A 21,219-nucleotide genomic window follows, 5' to 3' on the forward strand; every position below is an offset into this window, starting at 1 on the left:
TAAGTTTTTTTTCAATTACAAAATTAAATTTTGAAATAATTTTTGCAATTTTTGAAAGAAAGATTTTTTTTTATTTCAATTCTAGAACTTAATTAAGCTGGTAACAAGTCATACTTATGTTGGTCAGATCTTTAACAAAAACAGATGACATTCAACAGAAAACGATTAAGATTCCTAAAACTCTTGATAAATTCCAACTAATATTTAAATAAACTTAACCAGAAAATACAAAAAATCTAGTTCAAATCCATGAAGTGAACTATTATTTTAAATTTCGTACCATCAAACTAATTTCAAATAGAATTTAGAATTTTTGTTTTATTATTTTACTTATTGTTTTTATAATTTGATGAATTTTCTTTTTATACCCTTCTCCATAAGTGATATATAGGAGTATAAGTTTGTCGATCGGTATATAATTTACACATTTTGCATTTGCGATATATTTTTTGAATATTGTATTTAAATTTCAATAATTAATAACCTACAAATAACAAAGCCATTTACAGATAACCAGTGATTTCTTAAATATTATATTTAAATTTCGTTAATATGTTTTTTTCATTAATAACATACACATAATAAACCTGTTTATAAATAACGATCGATTTTTTAAATATTCTATTCAAATTTCTCTATAACGTTTTCTTTTCCATTAATAACCTACCAATAACAACTCTGTTTCCCACTTCCGCCATTTTTCACTGACTACTGTTATGCTATCATTTTATTGTGCATGTTGTACTTAAAAATGAAGAAGCTCACGTAAACAAAAAAAAATAAAACAGCTGACGACCCGGAAAAAAATTAAAAAGCCGGCTGAATAGTTATTTTTGTTTTGTAAAAGTTTAAACAAATTAAAAAGATTTAAATAATAATAAAACAAAAAAATGCAAACCTATATATGGCCCATATTGCTGCCATTATTATTTCTGGCCTATTCATTGCCTTTATTCTTAAGAGTCTATGCCACCACCCAAATGGTCATAGATGAGGAGTTTCATTTAAGGCAGGGCCTACATTTTTGCAATAAAAGATTTGAGGTGGTAAGTATAACAATATTAAGAACAATTTATTAAACATTTACTGAATTTAAAACATATATTTAGTGGGACTCTAAAATCACCACTTTTCCTGGACTCTACTTATTTTCTTTGGTGTTAAATCCTTTGGATTTTTGTTCGGTGTTGGGTTTGAGGCTTATATCTTTAGCAGCAGCTGCTATTAATGTGGTTTTATTGTATAAAATCAGACGCAAGAATTTGGATAATATACAATCATCTTTAGCCGCCCTAGATGCATTTACTATAGCTGCATTGCCTCCTTTATATTTCTTTTCGCATTTATACTATACAGATACCTTGTCTATGACCGCTGTTTTATTGTTTTATATGTACTGGCAAAAGGAGCAACATTTGCAGGCCTCTGTTTATGGTATGTATGCAAAGAAGTTAGTTTGAAGTGAATTTGTTTAAATGTTGTAAAATTTTTAGCTGCCGCCAGTGTTCTTATGCGCCAGACAAATGTTGTTTGGCTGGGCATGGCTTTTGGTACTACAGCATTGGATGTACTCACCAAAAATTATGCGGAATTTAAAAGTATTAAGGCACAGGATGTTAAGTTATATAAACCCAAGGTAAATATGAAATATGTATAAAACTACAGATAGATTGCAATTATAAAGTGAAATATGTTAAATTTCTTAGAAAATTTCAAGAAAAAAATGCTAAACACTGATGCTCAGTACTTTTCTATTGAAATATATTCAGCCCAATCATGAATAAAAAATCCACAGGAGTTTTCTCCCTTTTCCCATTTTTAACACTGAGTTTGAATAGGAAAAATGGGAAAAAACTAACGCGGATTTTTTATTCATGATAGGGCTGATTGAACATTTTTTTATGGGAATAAGGATGTTTTTCTTTTTTGAAAGCAAGAACTAAGGTCCTGACGCTAAGGTCCTTTTACAAAAAATTTTAACGTAATTTACTTACAATGTTTAGAATTTTTTTTTTTTTTTCCAAAAAATTGCTTTTATTTAAAAGATTTTGAATTTTTTTTTTACAATTTCAATAAGATGTTATATTTTTCATATATTTTTTTGTCTATACTAATTTAAGGTCATTTTGGAAATTGTAACCAACTTTAAACTTTTACTGAAATGTATTTGGCATATACTCAAGAAAGGCTGTTTCTACATGATTATAATACTGCCCTTTTTAGGTTTTGTTTACCTAAATGGTTCTATAGTTTTAGGGGATAAAAGAGCCCATGAAGCCTCAATACATATACCACAGGTATTATCACAATTTATATTTCAATGAAAAGAAAACTTAATTTAATATCTATTCTTTTTTACAGCTATTTTATTTTTCCATATTCTGCCTAATTTTCGCTGTCTCCAATACATTGTGTCAACTGCGTGCCACTTTGCAATTAGTATTAAAAGAAAAACTTATATTCATCTTCCTAACTGGGATTTTTATGCTGATAGTCAAATGGAATACTTTGGTACATCCTTATCTTTTAGCCGATAATCGCCATTATATTTTCTATATATGGCAACGTTTTTATCATCGTTATTCCTGGTTCCGTTATGCCATGTGTCCAATATATGTGTTTGCCTTAATGGCCATACATCAAGGTCTTAAGCATTTACGTTCATCGTTTAAGTTAATGTTTTGGTTGGCCGTGTTTTTGGTTTTATGCTTTCAACGTTTGTTGGAGCTTAGATATTTCTTAATACCTTTTGTTTTGTTCCGTTTGAATACCAGGCCAAATCTTAAGAATCGTTTAGCACAATGGTTGGAACTGGGTTTCTATGTTGTGTTGAATGCTTTGACATTTTATATATTCTTTACCAAAGAAATTAAATGGAAAGATTTTAAAGAACCACAAAGGATTATATGGTAATGAGAGGAGGAGGACGTTAATAGTGGTAACAGACATACATATGAGCATGAACTAAACTTGTAAAAGACTTAATATGAATTATATAATAATAAATATATTTATGTCATTTCAGAATTATGTATGATTGGCTATTAAGTATTCTGGAGTTCTGGAGTTCTGAAGATTTTGTATTAAGCGGAAAACTTGTGGAGTTTGGATTTAAAACAAAATCTTTGGTAAATATTTTTATTTCCAAAACCCAGTAAAATGAAATAAAAAGAAAATAAAGGGCCACTTGAAGAATATACAACATGTATAAAGGTAAGACTACTTATCTAAGATAAATGCATCCTTGATTTGGAAAGCTACTATTCCTAGACGATATATTATTAGTTCGTGAATAGAATGGATCCAAGGGACCTCTATAAATGAACAACTAATTGTTAAACTATTCTATAACTTGATTCAAAATTTAAATTGCTTGAATTTGTATGCTTAATACTTTGCAATTGGAAAGGAATGACAGATGGTCATTAAATTAAACATCTGTTCTAAAATAGAGATATAACAAAAATAAGTTAATGAAGTTTAGAGTATAAAAAACTCTATGAAGTACATAGCTCATTATTATCATAGAAAAATGTTTCATTTCTCAATTACACATAAATTAAGAAAAGCAAACACATTCTAATATTAAATCCTTAAATTCATAACTTTCCTTAATATTTAAATTTTTTTTTTTTTTGAAAATATTTTTTTTCTTTTTGCACTGTACTTGAACTAATAACACATTAAACTATTTGCAAGTAATCCAACAAACAAACAATACTCTAAACATCACACTTATATATTGCATGTAAAATTCAGTTATTTTGGTGTACAATTGAAAATCATTTAAAAACTTGAAACCTAAAAACACACTAAAATTAGTTTGCAGCAATAAATATACAAAAAAAAAAAAAAATCATAACGCTTGAGTGACAGCTTAAATAGAAGTATAGATGTAATATAAAGGTTGATACATAAAACAAAAATCAAGTGCAATATAATAGGCCCAATATTGAAAAAAATAATAGAAAAATATGCAAATGAAATTAAACAAGGAAAAGTGGGTGTGAATGTTATGGATTTTGAAGAATTGAAACGGAAATGCTTTGTTAGAAAGTTAACATGGTAAAGTAAAAATTGTGAAAGCAATTACTCATTTAAATTCAGTTAAGGACAGCAGACGTTTTATTTTTTTTTGAAAAATAAAAAGGATTAAATTAAAAACATGGCAGCACAATTTAAGCAGCTTGGAGGTACACCCATAACTCCAGATTTGGCAGTGGTAAGTTTTCTTGTTAGGATAAGAAAATGTCATTAGAAAGTTGTGTCTTATTTTAAGGAACTAAGACAATTGGTATTTGGCACTTCGGCCATACCCATGAGAGCTGAATGGACTCAAACTCCCTTTACATTTGGTTCGGTGAAAGAAGAGTTTGCCTATGGCTTAAGATCACCACGCAATGCTACTCGGGGTCTATTATCGGTGGTCCAGGGCTTTATATTGAAACATTTGCTATTTGGTCGTAAAACCTCCAGGAGTGCTGCCATGGCTGAGTATAATTTGTTGGGCAATTAACATATTTTTATTACATAACTTGTTTGTCTTCTTTATAAAGTCCATTGCAACCCTCTGCGGATATGCAACGAGAAGCTTTATTACTGGCTTTATTGGAAATATTACGCTCCATAGCGGATAAATCGAAAGTGGTTATGGTTTTGCCTTCACCCGATGATGAGTGCTTTGTGGAACATAGTGCCACTTATTTTCATGATGGTACAACAGAAAAGGTTGGCTTTTTTAAAAGTTATGTAAGATTTTTCGGGGATTTTAAATTGATTTTTATTTAATTGTAGCTTTATATTTTCAATTTAAATCCCAATGAGGAATTGGAGTTTTTTGTTAAGAGATATTTTAAAATTGTGAGTATTAATTATTTTTTGAGTCAGAAACACGAACGGAAAACTATTTTTATATTTTTGTAGTAAAAATTATTAAAAAAAATATTTGAAAACTGAGTGATTTTCATAAAAATTTTTAAAATAAATTTTTTGTCCGTGTTCCTGCATCAGTCTGTAAAATAAAATCTAATTTGCTTAACGATTGTTTTGTTGTTTCAGTTTACCGAAGAAGATGCTCCTGGCACTTTGTTGTTTTTGTATAGTGCCGTTTTAACTCGCACTATGGGCAAGTAAGTTTTATATATCAGTATTTTTATACCCCCCTCCATGAGTGGTGGGTTGTCAATCCGCTTGAAATTTCAACATTTTTTATTTACGACCCCATAAAGTTTATATATTCTGTAACGTTAAAGATAGCGGAGTCAATATAGCTATGAACATCTGTCTATTGAAATCAACTTTCCAAATTTTTTAACAAAAAAATTTTCCACCAAAATTTCTTTCAATGAAAATTTTTTTTAAAAATTTTTTTCGAATAATTTTTTTTTTGTGAAAATTTTTTACAAACATTTATTTTCCACCAACAAATTTTTTTTCTCCAAAAAAAATTTTCCCCCAAAAATAGTTTTCAATATTTATCTTAAAGCATAATTTGATGAAAGTTATATAAGATGATTCATAATTAAATTCTGGTAATTAGATAAAAAATGAAACGTAATTTCACCAATATTTTGATTTCCAGGAAAAAATTATTTTCAAATTCTTGTTACTAACATTTTTTTTCAAAATGTTTTCACCAAATTTCATTGTAATTATTTATCCTTGTCTTTTTAAGAGTACGCAGTGACCTCGACTCTACCAAAATTGTACCACTAACCATGAGCAATAATGAGGAGGGTTCTCTAATGATTGTAACGCTATTACTTACCGGCCGGGCCACGCCCTATATACACAATGGTGTTATAAATGTGGGCGATGAAAATAGTTATGTAAGTACTAACTTTACATTTATATGTCTTTACAAATTAATAGCAAATATTTCTTGCACTCCCAGGCCTCTCCGCAATATGGCATACTCAAACGCTGTTCCATTGGCTTACTTTTGTGGGAGAATGAAAGTGGCCAACTAAATTCGGCTGTATCTAGGCAACCGGGCTCACGTCTCAAAACTCCCAATTGCCCTATCTGGATTACCTTGTGCGCCGGTCACTATGGTGTTATGTTTAATAAAAATCCTGAACTCTTGCGTAATTATCATGCCGAATCACGATTTGATTTGTATTACTACAGCTGTTCGGGCCGTGAAATAGCCATGACTATTGACAATCGTGTTTATAACGAGCAAGCGGCTGGTATGCTGGAGAGTCAGCAGTCTTCGGCGGAAAATACTGGCCAGACGGGTAGTCGCTTGAAAGAGGACACATTTGCTAAGGATGAGTCAGCCGTTAAGGAGGAGCCGACAATTAATACGCCTTTGCAAAAGCTGGTGCATACCAAATGGGAGGAGGCGCTCATTAAGTTTGTGCAGCCCTCCATGTTGAGTTATTTGTTTAGTACACAGCAGTAGAAAGCTGTAAATAAATATGGTAAGTTGCTCGAGGTCAAAAGAAAAATGAAAAAGTCGATTAATATTGAAAACAATCGGAAAATTGGACAGACAATTTATTAAAAAAAAAAATGTGTTTGTGTTTTCTGAATTTAAAAATATTTTAAAATGATTTATAATTATTATGACTTGTTTGTCTTTCGTCATAGAGCAACTGCCAGTCCTATATTGAGATAAAAAGTGTTTTTAGAGAGGGATTAAACAGCTAAATAATCATAATATTTTAATAGTTTTCAAGGGCAGTGCTTAATGCTTAAGCTTTTTTTAATTATAATACTGCAATAAAATCTTCTAAAGCATTAGAAATAAAATTCGGCACAACCGAATATCGCTTTCTTACTTGTTTGATTCTTAATTTGTGTCTTCGTATTAAGTTCTAAAAACTTGTTCTTTTACCCAAATAAATCTATTATTAAATTAAAAGTCTGTTATTAGTTAATTTTCTTATTATGTTTGTGGTTTATTTTTCAATATCATAAAAATATAGTAAAAGTTTTATTTTAATTAAGTTAAGTTTTATTTTTACAATTTAAATTTGTTGTTTTAATATTTATTTTATTTAGTTTTTGTAGGTTTTTTTGAGAATAATAATTGAAATACTAACTAAGGAAAAGGTTAATTTAGTTTTATATCAGTTTATTAGTTAAAAAATTTACTTTTTTTATAATTATAAAATAGTAATGAGTTTTATCTCTGAGAAAATTAAAACAATTGTATAAAATATTTACAAAAAACTATAAAATCAGGTAATACAAGAGCTTGCAGATAAAACAAATGATAAATAAAGGTAATACATCAAAAGAGAATAAAGAAAAATCCATTATTTTATATAAAAAGTTGTAATTTTTAAAAAAAAATTGAGTTGAAACGTGTAATTTAAATATTAATTTCAGGGTCTCAAGCTAAAATGGCTGGGGGGAAAGATCCCATGATGAACTGTGGCTGAACTAGACAATCAATTAGTCTTTATCATGGGAATAGTCTGGCAATTTTAGCTAACAGGACTATTTTAATCCCAGTCTACACTTGTTTCCTTTAGTCTATTGTTTACTAATTTTTATTAACTAGCTCCCTAAAGGCTGCTACACAAATTGTAATATTTGTTGTGAGATTAATTTTCAAAGTCAGTTGCCATGAATTTTCCATGAATTTATGTTTTTTGCATTTATCTCCCAAACCGCTGGCCGGATTTGGTCGGTGGACGCTATACGTAAAATTTTCACCTGCTGAATCCGAAAATGACAACCAATTTGAAATTCGGAGTTTTATTTTTCGAGTGGTAGAGAATTTTTGTTTTTGAAAGCCCACTGTTAATAAAAATGGCGCCCTAAAGTCGGCAATGGTTTTTACACTATTATTTTTTAGCATTATTTTGTTGAAGCAATTTCATTGAATTTTCTCTGAATTTATGTTTTTTGCATTTATCTCCCAAACGGCTGGCCGGATTTGGCCGGTGGACGCTATACGTAAAATTTTCACCTGCTGAATCCGAAAATGACAACCAATTTGAAATTCGGAGGTTTATTTTTCCATTGGTAGAGAATTTTTGTTTTGAACAGCCCACTGTTATTAAAATGGCGCCCTAAAGTTGGCAATGGTTTTTATAAATTTTTTTTAACATTATTTTGTTGAAGCAATTTCATTGAATTTTCTCTGAATTTATGTTTTTTGCATTTATCTCCTAAACCGCTGGCCGGATTTGGTCGGTGGACGCTATACGTAAAATTTTCACCTGCTGAATCCGAAAATGACAACCAATTTGAAATTCGAAGGATTATTTTTCGAGTGGTAGAGAATTTTTGTTTTGAACAGCCCACTGTTATTAAAATGGCGCCCTAAAGTCGGCAATGGTTTTTGTACTATTATTTTTTAGTATTATTTTGTTTTTTTTGTTTGAAACAATTTCATTGAATTTTCCATGAATTTATGTTTTTTGCATTTATCTCCCAAACCGCTGGCCGGATTTGGCCGGTGGACGCTATACGTAAAATTTTCACCTGCTGAATCCGAAAATGACAAGCGATTTGAAATTCGAAGGATTATTTTTCGAGTGGTAGAGAATTTTAGTTTATGAAAGCCCACTGTTATTGAAATGGCGCCCTAAAGCCGGCAATGGTATTATTTGTTAGCATTATTATGACCCTTTTAACAAAAACTCATAAATTTAAACTATTTAGATGAAATTATTTTGAAATTTTAATATTTTGTTTGTCTACAAGTTCTTGTTTATTTAATTTTAACAAAACTATTAACTTAAGTACATTAAAAATAATTAGGATATGTTAAATAATATTAAAAACTAAATAAACTTAAGAAAAGCTTAACAATTAAAGTTTTTAAACTAACAAATGCATTTTGTATAAAATTGATTTAAATAAATTTATGAAATTTTAATAATTTTAAATAAAATTAATTAAAAAATTAAGAAAACTTTTAGAAACATCAATTTAACTTCGTTTAGAGATACAAAAAGTAAAAAATTTCAGATTTTTCAATAATATTTTGGAAATTGTGGGAATATTTAATAAATCTAACTTAAAAATTCGTATGGAAAACTATAATTAATAAATAATTAAACAGAATTACAATTTAAATAATAACATTGTTGATATTAAAACTAATTAATACAAATATCATAATTAACTTAATTTCTTGTTGAAAATTTTAATAAAATAAATTGAAATTCCTTTAAAATTATAAAGAATGTTGAATATTTAACAATTTGAAAAGTATAAATATTAATATTAATGATTTATTTATTTGGTATGTTTGTATTTATTTATGTCGTTTGGTTTTTTTTTTAAAAAATGATTGTATCCTTCATATGTCTGCTAGCTAAATACGTATTTTAATTTTTAGTTTTTATAGATAATATTTACAAAATGGGTTTCTGTTAATCATATGGTAATAATATATTTAATACGAGTATATACAATATTTAATATTCGTTTAATATGTTATATTAATAAAGCTTACACTTTGTGCTTAAATATTTCATCATTCATTTATTTCATTATTTGGTTTCACTATTTCTTTTTTTTATTATACCTGGTTTTTTTTGGGAACAAAATTTGTGTTAGAAAGTTATTTCTATTTTTGGTTTTATTTTAGAGTTTCTTTGGTTTTTGGTTGGTATGTAATTTAGTAAATTGTTTTAGGGGAAATTTGTAATTCATATTCTTATTTACTTATTTACTAGTGTCTTTGTTAAGTCTATTAAATATTTTACTCTTGGTTTTGGTTTCAGTTTTTCTAGATTATTTAAATAAATACTTTCAACTTAGAGTTAATGTCGTATTAGCATTTTATCTAAATGTATTAAATTTGTATCACCGTATTTGGTCGCATTCACTAATTCCGCTGGATTATTCTTTTTGGTTTGGGTGTGCCAAGTTAAAATCTGAAAAATATGAAAAACTCTTATCAAAAAGCTAATTAAACAAAACACTATCTTGAAAAAGGTTTCCGTTAGAAAACTTTGTGGAAAAGACAGATTTCTTATAGAAAACTGTCTGGATAAGAAAATTTGTCTTGAAAAGACACATTTTCTTATAGAAAATTTTGTCTTGAAAAGACACATTTTCTTATAGAAAATTTTGTCTTGAAAAGACACATTTTCTTATAGAAAATTTTGTCTTGAAAAGACACATTTTCTTATAGAAAATTTTGTCTTGAAAAGACACATTTTCTTATAGAAAATTTTGTCTTGAAAAGACACATTTTCTTATAGAAAATTTTGTCTTGAAAAGACACATTTTCTTATAGAAAATTTTGTCTTGAAAAGACACATTTTCTTATAGAAAATTTTGTCTTGAAAAGACACATTTTCTTATAGAAAATTTTGTCTTGAAAAGACACATTTTCTTATAGAAAATTTTGTCTTGAAAAGACACATTTTCTTATAGAAAATTTTGTCTTGAAAAGACACATTTTCTTATAGAAAATTTTGTCTTGAAAAGACACATTTTCTTATAGAAAATTTTGTCTTGAAAAGACACATTTTCTTATAGAAAATTTTGTCTTGAAAAGACACATTTTCTTATAGAAAATTTGTCTTGAATATTTGCTTTCTCTTACCTCTGTACAATTATTGGCCAATAATTCTATCTCAGTATTATTTAATGGAGCTAAACTCTTAAGGAAACCATCCTCCTCATAGCCTGTCTTAAATGGCATCTTGGCATTGGGACGATCATGCAGAAACTTTACACTGACCGCAAAGCCAGCCATATCGACGGGATATTTACGGCCACCAATCCAGCCATCATAGAAACCCGTCAGTTTGCCTGCCTTAACTATAGGACTGCTAACGCCAAATTTGGTTACCAAACCCACCGGCCACATTGAAACCTTTTTTGTATAGCGCATCTGAAATAAAGGAAACGAAATTAATAATAAATTTCCTTTTTTTTAGTTTAAAAACAAAACCCACCTGCTCGAATATATTTAAATCATAGGTGTTGTCATCATCGGCAAAATAGAAAACACCCTCGGTGGCATTTTCTCTCAGCCATTTGAGGCCACGATTACGATTGGAAACACCTCGAGGCTTGGCCTTGGCTTTTTTATATTCATCGGGCATGGGAGCTAAAACAATTGAATGAATTTATTATTGAATCGCTTTATTTATTTATTATTAACTTACCCAAAAAATACTCATAAGGCACTCCAATTCTATTTAATATTTGTATAACATTATCCGAGGTCTTGTTGGCATCTTCTATGACCAGCCACAGCAGATTGACGACATGTTTCAGCGTATAACCCAAACGGGTGAGTTCGGCCAATTGTTCTGGACGGCGATAAGTAGGTGTGATTATATACAATGGAGGCTATAAATTACAAATACAAATTATTATTAAAGGAAAACTGTTATTAAAATTCAATTTGAATATTTAGCACCAGTTATAAAGTTATAAACAAAAAAAACAAAACAAAACACACGTTATGGTATAAAAAAGAAAGTAATAAAAATTCAAGTTGTAATGAAAGCAGTATCTACTACGTGCCAGGAATTAATTCAAATAATTAAAAACATGCAATCACTGCGCCACGAAGTGTAAAATACTAAAAATGCTAATAAAATTAAATGAAAATAAATCTAAAAATATGGCCATTTCAAAAACAAAATATACCTTAAAAGCATAAGGACCTTTTATTAAGTTTCCTCAAGCCCTTCTACAGTTTATTTTTTTATCTTTTCGAGATAGTTCAAAGACAGAAATATATCTTTCAAAGACAGTTTTCTATAAGACCGGAATCTGTCTATAAGACAGAAATCTGTCTATATGACAGAAATCTGTATTTCTATAAGACAGAAATCTGTCTTTCAAAGACAGTTTTCGATAAGACAGAAATCTGCCTTTCAAATATAGTTTTCTATAAGACAGAAGTCTGTCTATAAGCCAGAAATCTGTCTATAAGCCAGAAATCTGTCTGTTTAAAGACAGTTTTCTATAAGACAGAAATCTGTCTTTCTATAAGACAGAAATCTGTTTTTCAAAGACTGTTTTCTACAAGACAGAAATCTGTTCAGTTTTCTATAAGAAAGATGTCTTTTAAAGACAGTTTTCTATAAGACAGAAATCTGTCTATAAGACAGAAATCTGCCTTTCAAAGACTGTTTTCTACAAGACAGAAATCTGTTCTGTTTTCTATAAGAAAGATGTCTTTTAAAGACAGTTTTCTATAAGACAGAAATCTGTCTTTCTATAATACAGAAATCTGTATTTCTATAAGACAGAAATCTGTCTTTCAAAGACTGTTTTCTACAAGACAGAAATCTGTTCTGTTTTCTATAAGAAAGATGTCTTTTAAAGACAGTTTTCTATAAGACAGAAATCTGTCTTTCTATATGACAGAAATCTGTCTTTCTACAAGACAGAAATCTGTTCAGTTTTCTATAAGAAAGATGTCTTTTAAAGACAGTTTTCTATAAGACAGAAATCTGTCTATAAGACAGAAATCTGCCTTTCAAAGACTGTTTTCTACAAGACAGAAATCTGTTCTGTTTTCTATAAGAAAGATGTCTTTTAAAGACAGTTTTCTATAAGACAGAAATCTGTCTTTCTATAATACAGAAATCTGTATTTCTATAAGACAGAAATCTGTCTTTCAAAGACTGTTTTCTACAAGACAGAAATCTGTTCTGTTTTCTATAAGAAAGATGTCTTTTAAAGACAGTTTTCTATAAGACAGAAATCTGTCTTTCTATATGACAGAAATCTGTCTTTCTACAAGACAGAAATCTGTTCAGTTTTCTATAAGAAAGATGTCTTTTAAAGACAGTTTTCTATAAGACAGAAATCTGTCTTTCTATAAGACAGAAATCTGTCTTTCTACAAGACAGAAATCTGTTCAGTTTTCTATAAGAAAGATGTCTTTTAAAGACAGTTTTCTATAAGATAGAAATCTGTCTTTCAAAGACTGTTTTCTACAAGACAGAAATCTGCCTTTCAAATACAGTTTTCTATAAGACAGAAGTCTGTCTATAAGACAGAAATCTGTCTTTCTATAAGACAGAAATCTGTCTTTCAAAGACTGTTTTCTACAAGACAGAAATCTGTTCTGTTTTCTACAAGACAGAAATCTGTTCTGTTTTCTATAAGACAGAAATCTGTCTTTCAAAGACTGTTTTCTACAAGACAGAAATCTGTTCTGTTTTCCATAAGAAAGATGTCTTTTAAAGAAAGTTTTCAATAAGACAGAAATCTGTCTTTCTATAAGACAGAAATCTGTCTTTCTATAAGACAGAAATCTGTCTTTCAAATACAGTTTTCTACAAGACAGAAATCTGCCTTTCAAATACAGTTTTCTATAAGACAGAAGTCTGTCTATTAGACAGAAATCTGTCTATAAGACAGAAATCTGTCTTTCAAAGACTGTTTTCTACAAGACAGAAATCTGTTCTGTTTTCCATAAGAAAGATGTCTTTTAAAGACAGTTTTCTACAAGACAGAAATCTGCCTTTCAAATACAGTTTTCTATGAGACAGAAGTCTGTCTATTAGACAGAAATCTGTCTATAAGACAGAAATCTGTCTTTCAAAGACTGTTTTCTACAAGACAGAAATCTGTTCTGTTTTCCATAAGAAAGATGTCTTTTAAAGACAGTTTTCTATAAGACAGAAATCTGTCTTTATATAAGACAGAAATCTGTCTTTATATAAGACAGAAATCTGTCTTTATATAAGACAGAAATCTGTCTTTCAAAGACAAATCTGTTCAGTTTTCTATAAGAAAGATATCTGTCTTTTAAAGACAGTTTTCTATAAGACACAAATCTGTCTTTCAAAGACTGTTTTCTACAAGACAGAAATCTGTTCTGTTTTTTATAAGAAAGATATCTGTCTTTTAAAGACAGTTTTCTATAAGACAGAAATTTGTCTATAAGACAGAAATCTGTCTGTAAAACAGAAATCTGTCCATAAGACAGAAATCTGTCCATAAGACAGAAATCTGTCTATTAGACAGAAATCTGTCTATAAGACAGAAATCTGTCTATTAGACAGAAATCTGTCCATAAGACAGAAATCTGTCTTTCGAAGACAGTTTTCTATACGAAAGATATCAGTCTTTCAAAGGCAGTTTTTTACAAGACAGAAATCTGTCTTTCAAAGGCAGTTTTCTGCTAAATTTCCTAAATTGTCTAGTCTTTTTTTACTAAAACTTTTATCTCCAAAAAGGTACTTCAGAACTGTTGATAATACTAGATTAACACAAAATTAATATTCATGTCAAACATGATTGTTTGCATCGATAACAAAACATAAGTCATAAACCTTGTTTTTTTTTCATTAAATACTCCACAAAAACTATTTATGTAAAAGCTCTAACAAAGAACCTAAAATCCCGATATAATCACCCCACAAATAGAAAAAAACGTGTAATCTATAGATACAGTTTTTCATACATGCAAAAAAATAAACGAAAAAATAGATTTATAAATTAAATAACAAAAAAGATAGAAAGGAAAAAAAAAGTTAAATACAATACGTATTGTATGTATTCAACCCATATTTAGTTGAATAATAGTTGAAATTACTAAAAGGTATTTATAACTGAATACAACCAACCAAAAAGTAGATCATAGATCATGTAGGTGCTTCAGAATTCATAAAAAAAAAATTCAATGATGAAAATGATATTTAAACAAAGTGGTGGCGAGCTGGTTGGTGAGTGGCTTTGGAAACGATTGAGTACGCAATTTTCAAATTAAATGCATGCAACATACAAAGTGCACCCAGCTACTTTTTTGTCATGCCTTTTCTTTTTTTTTTTAGTTGTTTTTTCCAGCAAATTTAATTGAAATAAAAGTGTAACAGATGCATGCATGATATGATACGTGCAGTCGTCGTATGTTCAACATATTTATTCTACTTATTTTTGTTATTTATTTTGATTTATTTAAAAGTGTGATAATAGAACATGAATTTTTAATGGGGATATATAATGTACGTAACGATAGTATTATTATGTGGTTGGTAATGGTACTTTAAATCATAAAATTAATACAAGGACGAATTTAAATTTGTTTTAGAATTAAGGTTAGGCAATTGGAGAGAGATTGTGAGAGAAACAGTCTTGAAAACACAGATTTCCTATAGAAAGCTGTCTTGACAAAGACATATTTCTGTCTTGACAAAGGAAACTGTCTTGACAAGACAGATTTCTAATAGAAAGACAAGACAGAAATCTGTCTTTCAAAGACAGTTTTCTATAAGACAGAAATCTGTCTTTCAAAATCAGTTTTCTACAAGACAGAAATCTGTCTTTCCTACACAGTTTTCTATAAGACAGAAATCTGTCTTTCAAATACAGAAATCTGTCTTTCAAATACAGAAATCTGTCTTTCAAATACAGAAATCTGTCTTTCAAAGACAGTTTTCTACAAGACAGAAATCTGTCTTTCAAAAACAATTTTCTGTTAGACAAAAATCTGTCTTTCAAAGACATTTTTCTGTAAGACAGAAATCTGACTTTCAAAGAAAGTTTTCTATAGGACAGAAGTCTGTCTTTCAAAGACAGTTTATTAAAAGACAGAAATCTGTCTTTCAAACTCAGTTTTCTACAAGACAGAAATCTGTCTTTCCTACACAGTTTTCTATAAGACAGAGATCTGTCTTTCATAGACAGAAATCTGTCTTTCATAGACAGAAATCTGTCTTTCATAGACAGAAATCTGTCTTTCAAACTCAGTTTTCTACAAGACATAAATCTGTCTTTCCTACACAGTTTTCTATAAGACAGAGATCTGTCTTTCATAGACAGAAATCTGTCTTTCATAGGCAGAAATCTGTCTTTCATAGACATAAATCTGTCTTTCAAAGACAGTTTTCTACAAGACAGAAATCTGTCTTTCCTACACAGTTTTCTATAAGACAGAAATCTTTCAAAGACAGTTTTCTACAAGACAGAAATCTTTCAAAGACAGTTTTCTACAAGACAGAAATCTGTCTTTCAAAAACAATCTTCTGTTAGACAGAAATCTGTCTTTCAAAAACAATTTTCTGTTAGACAAAAATCTGTCTTTCAAAGACAGTTTATTAAAAGACAGAAATCTGTCTTTCAAAATCAGTTTTCTACAAGACAGAAATCTGTCTTTCCTACACAGTTTTCTATAAGACAGAAATCTGTCTTTCAAATACAGAAATCTGTCTTTCAAATACAGAAATCTGTCTTTCAAATACAGAAATCTGTCTTTCAAAGACAGTTTTCTACAAGACAGAAATCTGTCTTTCAAAAACAATTTTCTGTTAGACAAAAATCTATAGGAAATCTGTCTTGTCAAGACAGTTTTCTATAGGAAATCTGTCTTGTCAAGACAGTTTTCTATAGGAAATCTGTTGCGTCAAGACAGTTTTCTATAGGAAATCTGTTGCGTCAAGACAGTTTTCTATAGGAAATCTGTTGCGTCAAGACAGTTTTCTATAGGAAATCTGTCTGGTCAAGACAGTTTTCTATAGGAAATCTGTCTGGTCAAGACAGTTTTCTATAGGAAATCTGTCTGGTCAAGACAGTTTTCTATAGGAAATCTATCTTGTCAAGACAGTTTTCTATAGGAAATCTATCTTGTCAAGACAGTTTTCTATAGGAAATCTGTCTTGTCAAGACAGTTTTCTATAGGAAATCTGTCTGGTCAAGACAGTTTTCTATAGGAAATCTGTCTTGTCAAGACAGTTTTCTATAGGAAATCTGTCTCGTCAAGACAGTTTTCTATAGGAAATCTGTCTCGTCAAGACAGTTTTCTTGAATGTTTTTTTATGAAATTGATCAGCTGAGTTCTAGTGATAAAGTGATCACGATCTTAGTCTTAAATTGTGAAAGTTATTGTGTTTTTAGTTAGTGATGAATATTGAAATATTTACGAAATATGTTTGTGTTTTAAAAAAGAAAATATCTTTGTTAATTATTAAAAATAAATTTGCCTTGTATGTTTGATGTTGTTGTTGTTCTTGTTCTTGATCTTGTTGTTGATGTTGTGATGAAAGTTTATCACTGTTAATCATGTGGAACTGTTTAGTTTTCTGTGATAATTCTGTGGAGACTTTAACTGTTGTTAACCGGGTCGATGAGGCGGCCACTGTAGAGGATGGGATTGAAGTTTTGGTTGTTGTGGTTGTTGAAGTAGTAGCAGTAGAGGACGATGTAGATGAGGTTATTAAAGTGTTATTTAAATCCATTAATCTGGATGAGCTAGATGATGATGATGATGATGGTGGTGATGATGATGAGTGTTTCGTTGATATAGTTTGTTTAGGTTGTTGTAGCAATGCTAAAGAGGCTTTTTTTGATATGGCTCGTTTGGATGAAGTCGAAGATGATGATGAAGATAATAAGGACATGGGTGACCATAAAAATAAATTCATTTTCTTAAATAGTTTTGTTGTATGACTGGGCAGAGATAATAATGATAATGCTGTCAGAGATGAGGATGATGTTGCAGTTTTATTGGAAGCTGGTAATTTTACAGCATTTACAGATGTCAAATTCAATGACGTTGATGATGATGATGCTGATGTGGAGATGTTGTTGGAGGATAAGGAGTAAGAAGTATAACTACCACCAATTCCATTAGGGCTCTCTTTATCAATAGATTTATCTTTATGCTGCTATTTATCAAATTTTCAGATAATTTATTCATTTTTTATATTTCCGATTTTGTTTTTTTTTTATTTAAATTTATTTTTATTTGAGAGAAAGAGAAAAGAAGGAGAGAAACAAATTTGCAAAAAAAAAAATAAGAAGATATATTTGAACAATTACAATACAATACCATCAGTATCACTCAATGTTTGATAAAAAAAATAAGGAAACAAAAATATGTGTGGAAGAAGTGTAGTTAAAGGGTGTGACAAAAGGTGGTGAGTGAAATTGTGTGTGATTTAATAAATATCAAAAGAAAATAGATGTTCGAAAATTCGAAATTAATTTAAAAATAAATAAAACATGAAAGACATGATTTTGTCCTAGATTTCTGACATTTGAATTTTATAAATTTTCAGATTTGAAAGTTCGAAATTGTAAATTTTCCTGAAAACCTTAATTTAAATGATTATTCTTAATAATTATTTAAAAATATAAATTTTGAGTTCTAGTTCGAAAATTCGAATATAATTTCGAAAATCCGGTTCTTAATTTAAAATAAATATAAAGAGATTTTATTAAAATTTTTGTCACATTAAACATTTTTTGAAATTCGAAGTTAATAATTTTTGAGATTTGAAAGTTCGAAATTATAAATTTGCAAGAAAAATCTATGAAAATTAAATTTTTATTGGTTCATATGAATAATCATTAAAAATTATTAAATTTAAAAACATGTTCGAAAATTCGAACATAATTTCGAAAATTTTTTAATGAAATTTTCATGTTTAAAATTGCAAAATTTCAAGGAAAAATCTAATAAAAATGGTTAATTTTCATAATTTTGAAAAAAATTCGAAATTATAAATTTCTAAAACTTTAAAAATCTAAATTATAATTGAAATTGTTGAAAACTTCACTTTTAATATTTGTTTTGAATGACCTAATGCATGTTCGAAAATTCGAAATTAATTTCAAACATTTTCATTATTAAATATTCATGTTTGAAATTGTAAATTTCAAAGAAATAATTTTCTTTTTCAAAAATTTTCATGTTCGAAAATTTGAAATTAATTTCGAAAATCAATTTTTTGTTGTGAAATATAAAAAATAGGCTTTCAATCCATCAAACGTGATTTCTGTAGCAGTATTTCTCTTTCAAAGTGGTTCGAAATTCTTAGTTTTAAATATTTGAAGGTTCGAATTTAAATTTTTTTTTGGAAAATTTAAATAAAATCAAATTTTTATTGGTTATTGTGGTTAATTATTAAAATTTAAAAATTTTGAAATTATGTTCGAAAATTCGAATTTAATTTGGGAAAAAAAAAAAATTTTCGAACTAAATTTCGAAATTTTTTATGGAAGCTAAAAATGTAATAAATTAGTTTAAATAATGTTTTATTATACAACAACAGTTTTGGAAACATTTTCAGACATAATTTTTACTTTCGAAGTTAAATTTTGATATTCGAAATTAGATTTTGTCAAGTAAAATATGAGAAAATTAGTTAATTATTAGTTATTTTGCTTACTGAATGAAAATTATATGATTTTATTGTATGTTCGAAAATTCGAAAAATTGAACTTAATTTCGAAATTTTTAAAATGAAGCTAAAAATGTAAAAAATTGGATAAAATATTGTTTAATAATACAAAAATGATTTTTTTTAAAAATTAGTAACATTTTTCTACTTTCGAAGTTAAATTTTGATATTCGAAATTAGATTTTGTGAAGTAAAACATGTAAAAATTAATTAATTATTAGTTAGTATGTTCGAAAATTCGAACTTAATTTCGAAAAAAAAAATTCTAACTTAATTTCGAAATTTTTTATTGAACAACAATAATTTTCTAAAAAAAATTTTTTACATTTTAAGACATTTTTCTTACTTTTGAAGTTAAATTTTGATATTCGAAATTAGATTTTGTGAAGTAAAACATGTGAAACTTAGTTGATTATTAGTTATTTAGCTTACTGATTGAAAATTATATGATTTTTTAATATGTTCGAAAATTCGAACTTTATTTCGAAAGAACTTAATTTCAAATTATTTTTATAGAAATGTAAAAAATTTGTTCAAATAATGTTTTATTATACAAAAATAATTTTGTTTTAAATTTGTTTAACATTTTAAGACATTTTTCTTACTTTCGAAGTTAAATTTTGATATTCGAAATTTGATTTTATCAAGTAAAATATGTGAAAATTAGTTAATTATTAGTTATTTAGCTTACTGATTGAAAATTATATGATTTTTTAGTATGTTCGAAAATTCGAACTTAATTTCGAAAATTTTTATTAAAGCTAAATTTTAAAAAATTGGTTTAAATAATGTTCTATTACAACAATAATTTTCTAAACAATTTTTTTTACATTTTAAGACATTTTTCATACTTAAATCATAGTTAAATTTTGATATTCGAAATTAGATTTTGTGAAGTAAAACATGTCAAAACTTAGTTGATTATTAGTTATTTAGCTTACTGATTGAAAATTATATGATTTTTTAGTATGTTCGAAAATTCGAACTTAATTTCGTAAAATTTTTTTAAGCTAGAAACATTCGATTTTAATTGTAAATAATAAAAAAAATAGTTTTTAATTAATTTAGGCATATTTTCCATGAAGTTTTAGGTTTTCTAAAGTTTTTGAAAATTCTTAAAATTATTTTGTAAATAAATTTGATCAACTTTTTAAGATTTTTTTTACTATCGAAGTTGGATTTTCATATTCGAAATTAGATTTTTGCCAGTGAAATAAAATTAAATTAGTTAATTATTAGTTATTTCGCTTAGTGATTGAAGAATATATGATTTTTTGTATGTTCGAAAATTCGAACTTAATTTCGAAAATTTTTTTTTAAGCTAGAATCACTAGATTTTAATTGTAAATAATAAAAAAATAGTTTTTAAATGAATTTAGGCATATTGTCTATGAAGTTTTAGGTTTTCTAAAGTTTTTGAAAATTCTTAAAATTATTTTGTAAAATTTGCTCAACTTTTTAAGATTTTTTTACTTTCGTTGGATTTTCATTTTCGAAATTAGATTTTTTCAAGTGAAATTAGAGAAAATTAGTTAATTATTAGTTATTTTGCTTACTAATTGAATATTATATGATTTTATTGTATGTTCGAAAATTCGAACTTAATTTCGAAACATTTTTTTTAAGCTAGAATCACTAGATTTTAATTGTAAATAATAAAAAAATGGTTTTTAAATGAATTTAGGCATATGTCTATGAAGTTTTAGGTTTTCGAAGTTGCTTATTAAAATATTTTTAATGTTCGAAAGTAAATTTTTTTTCGAAAATTTTTAAAATAAAATAATATTTAATATTGGCAACTTGGGACTAAAAAACAAGTTTAAAATTTTAACTTTTTTTTGGAAAATTTTAAATTTCGAACTTAATCAGAAATTTATCTTTATTTACACATACCTATTTAACCACTCTCTAGCTTAGGATTGTATCTAAATATCTATAGAAAGTGTGTATAAAATAGTATGTAGTTACATTTGTTATAGCAAATAGTACTTATTTTTACTTTAACTAATACTTAGTTAAATACCTACACTATAATAAAACCCTGGACTCAATTCAATACTCAAATATACTATATTCGAATAGGAATCTGTTGTGAAATACTATAAATAACATACAAAACTAACGAACTAACAATAGGTGAGTAGTG

The 21,219-nt window shown here is 27.8% G+C and overlaps 3 protein-coding genes across 5 annotated transcripts in view; 2 read left to right on the forward strand and 1 right to left on the reverse strand.

The window, feature by feature from the left end:
• Positions 1 to 847: 847 nt before the first annotated feature.
• Positions 848 to 3,058, forward strand: Alg10 (alpha-1,2-glucosyltransferase Alg10). The gene is made up of 5 exons (XM_065503477.1): positions 848 to 1,046; positions 1,110 to 1,434; positions 1,494 to 1,636; positions 2,121 to 2,297; positions 2,362 to 3,058. The coding sequence occupies exons 1-5, from the start codon at positions 891 to 893 to the stop codon at positions 2,911 to 2,913; spliced, it is 1,353 nt and encodes a 450-aa protein (XP_065359549.1). The 5' UTR covers positions 848 to 890; the 3' UTR covers positions 2,914 to 3,058.
• Positions 3,059 to 4,165: 1,107 nt separating this feature from the next.
• Positions 4,166 to 6,406, forward strand: LOC135955731 (inactive ubiquitin carboxyl-terminal hydrolase MINDY-4B). The gene is made up of 7 exons (XM_065506088.1): positions 4,166 to 4,222; positions 4,280 to 4,494; positions 4,557 to 4,728; positions 4,795 to 4,860; positions 5,059 to 5,129; positions 5,675 to 5,828; positions 5,894 to 6,406. Exons 1-7 carry the CDS (start codon positions 4,166 to 4,168, stop codon positions 6,404 to 6,406), a joined length of 1,248 nt encoding a protein of 415 aa, XP_065362160.1.
• A 2,904-nt stretch (positions 6,407 to 9,310) lies between these two features.
• The window catches only part of GlcAT-P (Glucuronyltransferase P), an 89,099-nt gene continuing 77,190 nt past the window's right edge, over positions 9,311 to 21,219 (reverse strand). Inside the window, exons 4-8 of one of the 3 annotated variants that reach the window (XM_065505484.1) lie at positions 16,872 to 17,552; positions 11,091 to 11,277; positions 10,878 to 11,032; positions 10,523 to 10,813; positions 9,311 to 9,845 (exon numbers count right to left, since the gene is read on the reverse strand). In XM_065505484.1, the coding sequence (XP_065361556.1) occupies positions 9,732 to 9,845; positions 10,523 to 10,813; positions 10,878 to 11,032; positions 11,091 to 11,277; positions 16,872 to 17,552 (1,428 nt within the window). In that variant the 3' untranslated portion in view covers positions 9,311 to 9,731. Of the gene's footprint in view, positions 9,846 to 10,522; positions 10,814 to 10,877; positions 11,033 to 11,090; positions 11,278 to 16,871; positions 17,556 to 21,219 lie in introns of all 3 variants that reach the window. The other 2 variants (XM_065505483.1, XM_065505485.1) reach the window with 2 other exon arrangements.

Source organism: Calliphora vicina, chromosome 3, assembly GCF_958450345.1.
Source record: "Calliphora vicina chromosome 3, idCalVici1.1, whole genome shotgun sequence".
NCBI classification, from domain to species: domain Eukaryota; kingdom Metazoa; phylum Arthropoda; class Insecta; order Diptera; family Calliphoridae; genus Calliphora; species Calliphora vicina.

Excerpts from the sequence above, each read along its gene's own strand:
- Alg10 (XM_065503477.1), top strand. The coding sequence starts at position 891 with ATGCAAACCTATATATGGCCCATATTGCTGCCATTATTATTTCTGGCC. Across the intron at positions 1,047-1,109 it reads GCAATAAAAGATTTGAGGTG|TGGGACTCTAAAATCACCAC; the intron begins GTAAGTATAACA and ends ACATATATTTAG. Across the intron at positions 1,637-2,120 it reads TTAAGTTATATAAACCCAAG|GTCATTTTGGAAATTGTAAC; the intron begins GTAAATATGAAA and ends TACTAATTTAAG.
- LOC135955731 (XM_065506088.1), top strand. The coding sequence starts at position 4,166 with ATGGCAGCACAATTTAAGCAGCTTGGAGGTACACCCATAACTCCAGAT. Across the intron at positions 4,861-5,058 it reads TTAAGAGATATTTTAAAATT|TTTACCGAAGAAGATGCTCC; the intron begins GTGAGTATTAAT and ends TTGTTGTTTCAG. Across the intron at positions 5,130-5,674 it reads TTAACTCGCACTATGGGCAA|AGTACGCAGTGACCTCGACT; the intron begins GTAAGTTTTATA and ends TGTCTTTTTAAG.